This window comes from Coturnix japonica, chromosome 3 (genome assembly GCF_001577835.2).
Source record: "Coturnix japonica isolate 7356 chromosome 3, Coturnix japonica 2.1, whole genome shotgun sequence".
NCBI classification, from domain to species: Eukaryota; Metazoa; Chordata; class Aves; order Galliformes; family Phasianidae; genus Coturnix; species Coturnix japonica.
The window spans coordinates 92,980,458-92,993,077 of record NC_029518.1 but is presented as its reverse complement, the minus strand read 5'-3'; the positions used below and the strand labels follow the sequence as shown (position 1 = coordinate 92,993,077).

At 42.8% G+C, this 12,620-nt stretch overlaps 1 protein-coding gene and 1 non-coding gene across 4 annotated transcripts in view; both read left to right on the top strand.

The window, feature by feature from the left end:
• On the top strand, positions 1-82 carry TRNAS-AGA. The gene has a single exon. It is a non-coding gene; the product is annotated as a tRNA-Ser (tRNA).
• A 79-nt stretch (positions 83-161) lies between these two features.
• HS1BP3 (HCLS1 binding protein 3) overlaps positions 162-12,620 on the top strand; it is a 37,733-nt gene continuing 25,274 nt past the window's right edge. For all 3 annotated transcript variants that reach the window (XM_015859581.1, XM_032443701.1, XM_015859584.2), the window contains exons 1-4: positions 162-295; positions 1,404-1,569; positions 8,191-8,398; positions 10,180-10,393. In XM_015859581.1, the coding sequence (XP_015715067.1) occupies positions 255-295; positions 1,404-1,569; positions 8,191-8,398; positions 10,180-10,393 (629 nt within the window). In that variant the 5' untranslated portion in view covers positions 162-254. The remainder of the gene's footprint in view (positions 296-1,403; positions 1,570-8,190; positions 8,399-10,179; positions 10,394-12,620) is intronic.

Sequence of the window (12,620 nt, the reverse complement as noted above, 5' to 3'; positions counted from 1 at the left end):
GTAGTCGTGGCCGAGTGGTTAAGGCGATGGACTAGAAATCCATTGGGGTCTCCCCGCGCAGGTTCGAATCCTGCCGACTACGTGGCAAGCTTTACTTTTACTCCTTTCGCTTCTCAGCGCTCCTTTTGCACCGCAGCCCGCACACATCCGGCCGGGCCGCAGCCACAGGGAGGCGGGACCCCGTGACGGGCCGCTCAGCCGCCGACAGCGGCCTGTGCTCGCGGGGCGGGCCGGAAGGAGCCCGATCCCCCGCCATGCAGCACAGCGCGGCGCCCGCGGTGCTGGTCACCACCAGGTACCGGCCGGGATCGGGGCGGCGGGCGCTGAGGGGGCTGAGGGAGCGGCTCCCCGGCTGTGTGGGGGTGTGTGGGGCCGGTGTTGTCCCGTGAGGTTTAGTGACGATCCGAGGCCGGAACGAATCTGTGCTGTCAGCTCAACCGACCCTGTTTGGTTGTTCCGCCCTGCTTCAGAGCACTTCCCTTCGTCCTAAAGGATTTCACTAGTCAGCTTGGAAAAGATCTCCGAGATCGGCTAGTCCAACCTGCAGCCGTGTAGTTAAACTGCACGGAGAAATCATGAATAGAATGGCCTGGGTTGAAAAGGACCACAGTGATCTAATAGTTCCAACCCGGCTGCCCAGAGCCACAATCCAGCCTTTCCTTCAATGCCTCCACATTGAATGGGGCATCCACAGCCTCCCTGGGCAACCTGTTCCAGTGCATCACCACCCTCTGTGTGAAAAGCTTCCTCCTAATATGAGATCTGATTTCTGCTGGCTTAGGATCATTATTATACTTAAGAAACCCGTCCTGTTACCATGGAAGAGGTAACGGTGGTAGGTTTTGTATAAGAGATGTTCACGAAAGTGATCACAAAGCATTAAGCAAACAAGCAATAAATGTGGTTATTTCCCTTCCCTCTAACCGCTTTCCATTACAGTCGTTTTAGCTGGGACTTCTAAGAGCTTTGAAATGAAAAGTCTGGGTGTGGGTATGTCCTTATCAACTTCATGTGTGTGTACAGCTCTCTGATTTAGTGACTTTTACAATGATGTTTTCATCACGGTACATTGTACGTGATTGATGATTGAGGCTAAATCAAGGCTTAGCTTGACCTGTGACCAGAGCTTTGTTTTAGAGCACGATGAAATTGGAGATCACAGCATCTGCTTGTCTGCCCTGCAGGGTAAAGCAGCATTTGTTGGGACTTTAATATTCAAAACCAATATGTATTATTTCATGTTGCGATGGGTGATGTCTGTGCAGTTTTGTATTGCTGTGGTGTAGGGTCTGTCCTGTGCCCTCTTAAAACAGAAGTTCTGACTTTCTGGAGCTTTGAATTGGAGGGTCATTTAAAAGTGTGTGTGCTGGTATCTGAGCTCTGTGTGTTATTTTCCTTCCTAGACAAATCCAGAATACACACACTGGGTTGGATCTGTCAGTACCAGAATACCAGGAGGTCCGTGGGAAGATGATGTCTGGCCACGTGGAGTACCACATAGTCGTCGTTACCCGACTGGCTGCCTTCAAGTCAGCAAAGCACAAACCTGAGGATGTTGTTCAGTTTATGGTAAATGTTTAATCAGTGCCACGTTAGCAATCATTCTTTTTTCTCTCTCTCTTAATCCACTTCGATTGTTTTGGTTCTGATGTAACAGATACTTTTGCATGCTGTCGGCATCTGCACTTTGCAGATGTTTCGGTGATGACTGTAATGTTAGAATGATGTATGTGGTTACCTGGTAGACCATTAGCCTTACTATAACTCATGCTCAATGGGACGTAGCTGGTAAATGGATGTGCACACAGTGTGACCTGCAGATAAAGAAACATCTGTCAGTGCTCTGAAAAAGTCATGGTGAGGAGCAGATCTCTGACACTTGTTGCACTCCCTAGCTGATAGACGATGGGAAAGTGCTGCAAGAGAGACTGTTCTCCTCTCTTGTTCTGGGGAGGATCGAGTGGTTCTCTCTCTTGCAGTGCTTCCTTCTTTCTGCCAGTGTCAGTTGCCATGTGGCCATTCTGTAGTGACAGCTGAGCAGCTGGTCCTGGCTAAAAACAGTGTTTGGGGGTTTCTTGCTTAGTACTAATTTACACCTGTTTCTTCAGCCTCTGAGTTGCACAGCACTCATCAGTCATTGCTGAAGGACAGGGGAAGGGCCAGACGGGGGTAGATGAGAGAAGGGGATGTGGAATTGCTTTTTTCTGTGCAGTAGTGCCTGCTTTTATTATGCACTATTTCCATGCAGCTCTGTGAAGGAGGAACCTGACTAAACTCAAGATTTTAAGCTGGTTTTTGTTATCTGATACTGTGCTTCACTTAGAAAAAGGAGTTGAAATCAGCTCTTCTATACAGAGAAGCAGCAGACTTCCTACTGTGCTCCCCCTGTTTGCTGGGGTTATCCACTCCCGTGTCTGTTCTCTCTGAGTAAAAGAATTTTCCACACTCAGCTGTTCTTCTCAAGTGAAGTGAACCTTTCTGATTTCTTCTCGGGTCAGACCTCCTGGCATTTCATTCTTTATGAGGAAGAAAACTGTGGTGTAGCCTGACAGGAGTAACATTTGTCTCATCTGATGCATTTCTTTTTTCAGCTAAGTCTGATGTATTATAGAGTTTGGTGCATGAAAGTAATTTAAAACTCTGAGCTGAGTGGTTGGAGGATGGATGCTTTGCGTCGATTCATTCCAGTGAGTCTTCTGTATGTATTACTGGAAGGAGCAGAGGGATTCACCTGTCCTAGTTTATCTCTCTGCAAGTTAGATATTTTAATCTGAGTCTGTCACTGCTTTTGTGGTCACTGGAGAGAAGGGGAATGGGGTGACTCATCCTCTGGAAATGCCTCTACTATTTGACTGTAAAGGGAAAGCATTCTGCATGTTAGACAGCTGGGGTGGAGGTCTTTGACTCTAGGCTGAAATGCTTAAGGCTCAATTGAGTTGCATGCTACTCACTGTCTAGACTATCTGAGGTGCCCTGGAGTTTATCAAAAAGCTCTGACAATGCTGTGGGTCTCCCATAGGTTTTGTGTGATATTTGGTTGCACTCTTGGGTGCCCCAGAGCATCTCAGATGGCATAGATGCCTATGTTTAGGCAGAGCTGTTTGTTTTCTGTGGTTAGATGTCTACATTTGACCAGTATTTTCCCATTGCAGCCACTGCAGTACTGTTGAGAAGAATATAGCAAAGCATTTATGATGTGGGTGAACTCTGTTTACTGTGCATGGCTGGTAACATCTGAGAAGCCTGAGATGCCTTGTGGAGGGTGATGCATTTTGACATAGGATCACAGAATCACACAGAGTCACAGAATGACCCGGGTTGGAAGGGACCTCAAGGATCATGTAGTTCCAGCCCCCCTGCCCAGCAGGGCCACCAAACATCCACATTTACTAGATCAGGTTCCTTCTTCTGTTACTTTCCCTTGTAATTTGACGTTCCTCGTCTAGCTGCTTTTCTGTCTGTTTCCAATAGAAGTCAATGTCCTGTTCCTTTTCATGCCCTAGATGGCAGCAGTGAAACTCTGTGTGCTTTGAGCTCCAAGCAGCCACAGGCAGCCATGTGCTTGTACACTATTTTCTCCACAAAAAACATCTTAGAGTCCTCTGGGAAAAGAAGGTGAGCAGGACAGAAGCACCCTCTGAGCCAGCTCTGACCTCAGCACTGTGGTTTAGACCACAGTAGATCAAGATGTGTGAAGGTTCTCCAACCAAAACTAAACAAACAGCAGAAAGAGACTTCATATCTGACCTGGTGAGCTATTGCTCTTTACAACGGGTTTGAGCAATCCAGGGTTCTGTGTGTTCCCCAGCTATAATGGGACTGTGCAACATCAGCATTTCAAATGAAATGTTGGTGAAGCATTAACAGAAGAAGAAATCCACATCCTTGTTACCTTCAGATCTACATTCTGAGAAACAGAAGGGATTTTTTAATTAAAAAGGAAAAAGAAATACCATGTGTAAAATGCAGCAGATGGGTTGTAGAACTGCTTAACCTTGAGGTTGTGTTTGGTAATTAAAGAACTCAGCTGCATTTCTTTCAAAGGTCAGAATACTACTGAAACAGTGAAATTGGTTTTATCTTTAGTGCTGCATCAGGTACTTCTGCAAAGGTAACCTTTAATTATTGTCTACAGATGGACCATTTTCTGTGAGGCTTTGTTTATCTTAAATGCATTTCTTCCAGCCACACCTCACCTTTAGCAGTGAGCTTCTCTCTTCCCAGCCTAATTAAAAATCCACCCAACAGATAGTGCCTTTCTATTTGTGCCTGGTTTAATTTCTTCTTTTTTACAAATACCATTTAGGGCTGACAATAGCAGGACACAGGGAAATGGTTTTAAGTTGAAAGAGGGAAGATTTAGGTTGGATGTTAGGGGGAAGTTCTTCACTAGGAGAGTGGTTAGGCCCTGGAACAGGCTGCCCAGGGAGGTTGTGGATGCCCCGTCCTTGGAGGTGTTCAAGACCAGGTTGGACGGGGCCCTGGGCAACCTGATCTAGTAACTGTGTATGTTTGGTGGCCCTGCCAGGCAGGGGGTTGGAACTACATGATCCTTGAGGTCCCTTCCAACCCGGGTCATTCTGTGATTCTGTTAGTCAAGTTCTTTCCTTTTTCCTGGCTAAGCAAAGAAGTATTGGTGTCAGGCAGGCACATTTTGAGGAGAAATTTACTACAGAACTGTCTTCCTCTCATAAATTGAAGGAGTAAAAGCATGTGGGTGTGCTTTTATTCTTGCCTATTGGTGCACGTTGACCTACTTTCTGTGAGCCTCACAGTCCCTCTGGGCTGGGGCTGCTGTTTCCTGACCACACAGGTATGTTGGGAAGATAAATTCCTTCGTGCTTTAACCTCTGTGATGGGAGAGCAACATTCGGTGTAGCAGTAGGTTCAGCAGCTGTTAAGAGTTCATATTGATTAAAGAAGAAATAGTAGAGTGCTGCTTTTCTGCTGGGTGAAACAGGTGAGGAGAACAAGCAGGTGGTCATGTAATTAAAACCTACTGTCATGCATAACCATGAGATCATCAGGCAGCATTAATTCTGGTATTGCTTACCTTGGAAGCGTACAAGTGAAAGCTCAGTATGTGTTGTCTGTGGGTAGAAGTGCTTTTGATTCTTGTATCCAAAGCTGCTGGATGTTTTAAGGGGTAATGCTTCACTTCTATTTCCTGACAGTGTGCAGAAGTGGGCTTTTAAAAAGTAGTCACAGATATGTATTTCATGACTGTAGAACTAAGTCTAGTCGTTAGTGAGCATTGGCTGGCTGAGGGGGTCGAGTTAGCTCTGTTTGAGGCCTCAGTTTCATTGAAATCCTTACTGTTAATAGAAAGCATATGAAGACAAGTTTGAGGCATTAAAAGGAGCCTAGGGAAAGGAGACATTAAATCCCACTAATACTGAGTGGAATCAAATTCTCCTGTGCACATCTGAGAGTCCCAGGCTTGTGTCCTTCAGGCATCAGTGCATACTTTGATGCGCGAGGCTCTTGTGAAGAGGGGGGTAAGGCACATGCATGAGATTTGAGGGATTAGCAGCAAACTACAGTCTTTCACTTTGAACTTCCCAGTGGTTTTCTTAACCTTCTAGCTGTATGTAGTCATATTTGACTTACTTATCTGTTTCCTGGAGGGGGGGAATAAAAAAGCCACTCAGCCCGTCCCTGTCTCTGTTTCAGCTCTAAGTTGAATGTTAATTGTTACAGGCAGATAGGGTCTTGACCTGGCAAATATGCACATGCTTTGCTGTATCTGTGTGATTAACTCTTTTGAAGTAAAGTAAATGGTGCCTTTGATATTGCAACTTGACAGAACTCCCTTGAAGTCAGTGCACTTGAGCTGGCTTCAGCAGGTGGGGGCTTAGGGTAGAGGCAGGGAGGGGGAGAGGATAATTGCGGGACCCTAGAGGAATTACAGGTTACATAAGACAAATATTTTAGTATCAATCAAATGGGATCTCATTTATTGAATAGCATTGATAAAGGAGGCTTTAGAGCAACCTCTTGTTTTTTAACCTGACATTCTGTACCACAGAATCCACGGCCTCTTTTCAAAGAATTGTGAAGGGTAACCAGGAAAAGGAAGATTTAACTTGCTGCATGCCCTTCCCTTGGGAAACTGACAGAAAACATGAAATTGTAAGCCAGGGTTTGAGGCAGAGCCACAGGAGGCAGGGACTTGCTAGGCACAGCCTTTGGCGTAGGTGGGGAATAGTTTGGGCTGCAGGTTTCACATCCTGCATGTGTGGTAGGTTATCCCAGCAGAGGGCATCCCCGCACTGCTGAATGTTAGTCTGCATGGTGTGTTGCAGGCTTTGGGGTATCCTGTTATTGTGCTTTGAGTATAATAATATTACGTTGTACGTGCTGTTGCAAGGTGTTGTGCAAAGCCCACACAGATTCACAATGGCTGAATTAGTAGCAGCATGCAAAGGTGTGCAATTACTTTAAGTTCAATGGTTTAATTAGATATAAATTGAGATTTATGAATGATGTGCAGTGTTTGATAGAGGAGGGATGATAATTAAGAGGGGAGTGAAATATGTCTGTATGTCTCAGTTCATTGCTCCTTTCTGAGTGCTTTACAGCTGTATTGGCTTGGTCTTGTTGATTGGCTGCTGTCTTCTAATGGCTTCAGGCATTAATTTGTTATGTATTATTGCCATTAATCAGTGAAAGTTTCTACTATTCACAATGACTGGCAGTACCCATAAAGGCTACTGAGTACTCTGCACCAGGCTAAATCCTGGGCTGAACAGAGGGAGTGCTAGCTGCCCAGGCAAAACTGTGCCAGATGCTATCAGGTTCCAGAGGCACTATAAGGTTCCTATCAGATACTATCAAGTTTCACTGCTGGGGAATACACCCCAATACTGTTAAGTTTGCTTGTATAGATATAGTTTATGGGTTCTGAGTTAGTGTCTAGCTTATTTCCCAGATACTTTTGTGCTTCTTGTGGGTTGACCTTCTATTATTGCTGTGTTGGTGGAGGTGTTCTGCCTTCTTCTATCCCAAGATAGAAGATGTGGTGCTCATGTCTCTCCATGTCTTATATCTCACTGCTAATTAGGATTCACTCCACTACAGTTAGCCAGCGTAAGTTACAGGAGGATAAATGTTCCACCCTAGGAGAGGATCTGATCTGCGCAGCCTCTGCTTGCACTAGATTTTGGGTTGTTTTTTTAAATCCAACTCTGTATGCATTGCAACGCTTTAATAGATTATGGAGCATCAAGATGAATGTATTGTCTGTATAATGCCACAGTCCCATAGCATGGCAGTCAATCTCCATTATGACCATAATATCAATTACCGACAGTATGTTGTCTTTTTGTGGGGGATTTTTTGTGTGTGTTGGTTTCCAGTCTTGAATTCAGAGCTGGCTGTGGCATATAAGCCAGCCTATTTCTAACCAGCATTCCCATGGTTATCACTTTCCTGTGGTATCTTGGGCCTTATTTTCTCCTCAGACTTCCTGCCTTTGTGTGCAGAGGGAATGACTCCACTGTTGGCATCTTCTCACTATACAAGAACCTGTTGACCATGGCCAAGTGGTTTCTTTTTATTTTCTCATAGATAAGGAGCCAGGGATCAGCTGAGGTCTTTGCCCTTGAGTTTTTTCATGGATAAACTGAAGAGTCAAGGATCACCTGAGGTCTTTGCGCTTGAGTTTTTGTGTTGGGTGCTGCGCAGGGCAACAAATGTGCCAGGTGTTTAGGCCTTGACAGCCAGAAGCACACCAAAACCCAGCAAGGCTGAAAAATCTGGCATGGTGGTAGAAAGATTCATCCTGCTTTCGCCATCTGATACATACCCAGCTATGCCTCCTATCTTTTGAAGCTGATCATCACATAGCAGACACGAATTTTAGCTGTCAGAGGAAAGTATCTGGAGCAGAGATCTTCCCAGTATTTAATTAGCCGATGAGTCAGACAAATGGACGCTGGGTATCTGGCAATGAACTTCTATTTCATTAGGGAGCAGATTTTAATAACAGAATCAGAAGACCAGCAACAGTGCTTTAGGATTGACTGTGTAGATAATAAGCTTTTACTAGGCTATATATGTAAAGCTCTTTGGTAATACATGTTTTTCCACTTCAGATTCCAGGGTTAATGCTTCACAGTGCTTAAATTGCTGCTTGTGTCTCCCTCTTGCCTTTAAAGAAACTTACCCAGACAACACATTCTATTTCAGGTGTCCAAGAAGTACAGCGAGATAGAGGAGCTCTACCACAGACTGTCAGCACGGTATCCACATGTTCCTCTTCCACTCTTGCCTAGAAAAGTTCTGTTTGTGGGAGAATCTGACATCTATGAACGAAGATCAACGTTCAATGATATCATGAAATTCATCTCAAAAGATGAGGATCTAGCAACGAGTCCTGAGTTACTGGAATTTTTAGGTAACTAAAATATGTGAGTGTCCTCTCTTCCACAAACGTGCTTACTACAAGCCTTATTAGGTACTTGATTTAGATAGTCAAGAGCTAGAGAATGCCAGAGTAAGGGTTGTCACTAAAAATATTCTCTTGTGCATCTACAGTATTACACAGTCATCGAACCATAGAATCATTAAGATTGGAATAGACCTCTCAGACCATCTAGTCCAATCACCAACCCATCCCTACCATGCCCACTGACCATGTCCCTCAGTGCCACATCTCCATGTTTCTTGAACATCTCCAGGGACAGTGACTCCACCACCTCCCTGGGCAGCCTGTGTCAATGTCTCCACTCTTTCTGATTGCGTTTGTTGTTATTTTCCCCTTTTCAGTGAACGCATCTCCTTTGGAAGTACTAATGCCAAAATGGTTGTTATGAAAGTGTCAGTTGCACAATCTCTAATTTCCCTTAGGCATATACTAAAGCTGTGATTTCATAGGCTAAATAATCGTGTATTGTTAGCAGAGGGATGGTCCCTGATAGGATGGTGCAAGGCTCCCTTAGTGAATAACTGTTTCATGCTTTGTCTGTTCTTCATTCCTAATAAAACTGCTAGGTCTTGCTGAAGTAGACCCTAAAGCAAACTGTTGGCAATGACTTTTTGAGTAGAAGCGATGCTTTTTTTAGTTAAAAAAAGCTAAAGAATAGGTTTTTTTTCTTCCTTAATTTCCCTTAGCTTTGTGTCCAGTTCTTGTTGCCGCTTCCAATTATTTGTACAGATCTTTTCTTACATTCCTTGGACATAGCAGTAAGTGAATGAATGGAACAGATGGGCTCACTTCTCTTAGTTCATTTAAGTATTGCTCTGTGAGACTAGCAAGTGTGCATCCCTGTAAGCAAAGCCTTATCAGTCACAAAACCCACAACTGAAAAAAGCTTCTTAAAGTCAAGGGGGGCAAAACTGCATAATGTTAGAAAAAGGATTTTGCCAAATAAGGTTTTAGAGTTCTTCCCTATCCTTGTCAGTGTTCTCTTGAAAGTAGGCCATAGAGAATTTAGAATTCGTGTTAAGCTTTTATGTATACGATATAGATATAGCTGAATAAGTCCGTATATTCTGTGGACAGGTTATGTACAGGTAATGTGACCTGTTTATCAGAATCTGCCTTAGAATACTGTGTCTCACTCTACCAAACCAGATGAACATAGTGAAGAGAATCAGAACTTCAGACTTTGTTTCTGAGTGTAAATTGAAGAACTGTTTTGGAAACTGTTTTTCATGCTGTCCAGTGCTGTATTTTAGCCCAAGTTAATTAAATCATTAACTAAAAGTGGACTTTATCTCTTCTAGTTATATATGAAGGTTAGTTATCTACAGCAAAATGGAGCATTTAGGCCCCCTCTGTAGCCAATGGGGAGAAATAGGCACTTCAGAAGGAAACTTATTGTCGAACAACTGTATTTAGATGTGATGAGTCACTGACTGGAAATTCTATTGTTTCCACTGACTACAGAAGGAACATAAAGGAGAAGATTAGACATATGCTGCTAGGTTTTAGATAAAAGTTAATTTCCTCTGTCTTTTTCTGCTTGACAACTTAAAAACATAAACAGATCAGAAATATAATGATGCAAAATTGAAAAGAACGAGGGATAGTTGGGAATATTGGAAGAATTTCACAAAAGCTTATTGTGTACTTAATTTCTCAAACAAAATCAGGAGGAACAGGTGCAAGGCATGAAATAAAACATGGCTGGTGTCCCGTGTTTTCAGTTTTGCACCTGTAATTGTGTTTTGCAGGAACAAAATCCACTGGTGTCACTGACTTCAAGGGTAGAAACGTTCCTGATGACAAAGAGAAAGAAGATGAAGAAAATGATGCACTGGATTTCTTCAAAGAGGAGAAGACACCAGACTTGATTTCAAAGCTTGCAACACTGGAGAATGCTGAGAAAAATGAGAAAAAAGAAGAGGAAGAGGAGGAAGAAGATTTAGACCCTCTTGGTATAATCAGGTATGGATGTCGTGACTTTTGCTGTTTAATTTTTTGCCTAATTTTATTAAAAATTAGTCTATTCCATGTCTCTGTTCCCTCATCCCAGTGTTCTATAATATAAAAAGCCGGACTTGAGGAGGAGAGGCCTCTGCTGTATTCCTGTAGATAGATTTCTGTAGATTCATAAAGAAGAACCTTTATGGATTAAAGAAAATGTGTAGGGCCACTTCAGTGCAATCCTTAGGGAATCCAAGAGAGCGAGACATTGTGAATGGCTTAACTACAGTCTCAGCTGCAGTGGGTGCTCTACTAGATGCTGCAGGGTGCTTCCACAAATTGTTAAGCAGCTGGACACTATAGGACATGCCATTTTGGAGAGCACTAGGGTTTACCTTGTCTGGAACTACTTCTGAGCTGACTGGTACCTAGAATGACCCGAAGTTATAGCATTACAAAGACCAAAAGAACCAACGTTTCAGTCATGAGATTCAAGTATGGGCTATCTTTCCTTTTGCCCTTCTTTGATGATATCACATCATGAATGCATCTAAGACATGAGCAGTAATAGCTTGAGAGACCAAGGAATTGATTCAGAGGTTGCTAAAGGTAACGTCTGGGTTTGTGTATCTTTCCAATAATTTTCAGATGGTTATTTCCACTTCAAGATGGAAATTCTCATCAAATTCACAAAAGCATTTCTAACTACTGAAGACTGAATATAAATTTACTTTTTCCATGTTTGGGATCATAAGTTGTGACTGTTTTTTTAGTATGTCTCAAACTTTAGATGCCCAAGTAGAGAGGCCCAAAGTAGATTAGTTCTTGACCTTCAGTAAGCAGGCTGATGGATTCAGCTGAATTGGTTGAGGCATCCACAATCATTAGCCTCCACTGAATGTTTTTTTCTTGAACCAGTCTGGGCTTTTGAACTGCTTCTTCCTAGAACTGCCAACTGATAGGAATGAGCCAGAACACTCTCTTATTGATTCCCAGTTACTGTGAATCATTTGCAGTGTGGTCATTCACACCAAGTTCTTTGCATGGGTCTCCAGAACTAAAATTCAAGTGGACTGTAATGATTAAGGATTTTGATTTTGCTATTATAATCCCATTTAATTGCTGATTTCCAGATAGCATCCTTTTTACTTGAGATATTTCATCCTTTATGCTTCACTGGGGAACTTTAAGCATTATTCTTTTGACCAAGTGTGCTTAATTACTCAGAATTTCTCCTTTGTTGAAGAGGTGTTTTAAAAAGTTCAGCAACTATTTACAATGAGAAGCCAGATAACGTAGTACTTCCCGCAGAATGGTCTTTAGTTGGTGGTGTTTATAAAAGAAACTGTCCTTTTTTGGATAGGAAAATGATATATTGGGTTAGCAAACACAATGTTGTATTTTCAGAGTTACAACAAGTGTAAGCTGTAAAGAATTTGCTGTGCCAAAACAAGCAAGAAGTTTGCTTTTCTGCTCTGCAGAGTTTGACGTAACATTTGAAAGTCTGATTATTTTAGTCCTTTAATGCCTTGAAGGATGAAAAGATTTGGTATTTAATCCTCATTTCGTTTATTGCTTTCATTCCTTTCCAGAGCAGAATTCTTAGTGAATCAGAATAATTTTGTTTATTTAAGAAGAAACAAAGCCTTTGCTGGTAGAGAGTTGCAGCATGACACATCATGCAGTCTGATGGTTTTCTCTCTAACTCAGTGGTTGGCTTCTTATATAAAAACTTCTTGGTGTATTTATTATTTTTTTTAAATATTGTATGTACACTGTCACAGCAGTGGAAATGAGAATCCTGAATCTCATTTTATATTGTTTCTAATTCCTCTAACTCAGCTAGCTTCTATGGAAGATATTTTTATTTCACGTCATTGGAGATCAGGTTGGTCATAAGCATTGCATCCCACTTTTAAGCCATCTGGGAATAATAGGACCATAGAATTACTCAGGTTGGAAAAGACCTTAAAGGTCATTAAGTCCAGCTGCAGCCTAACCAGAACCCTAACTCTAAAAACCCTCTGCTAAATCATATCTCTGAGCGCCACATCCAAACGGCTCTTAAACACATCCAGGAGTGGTGACTCAACCACCTTCCTGGGGAGCCTATTCCAGTGTTTAACAACCCTTTCTGTAAAGAACTGCTTCCTAACGACTGACCTAAAGTTACCTTGGAGCTACTTGAGGCCATTTCCCCTCCTCCTGTTGCCTGTCACCAGTGAGAAGAGACTTGCCCCGCTTTCAC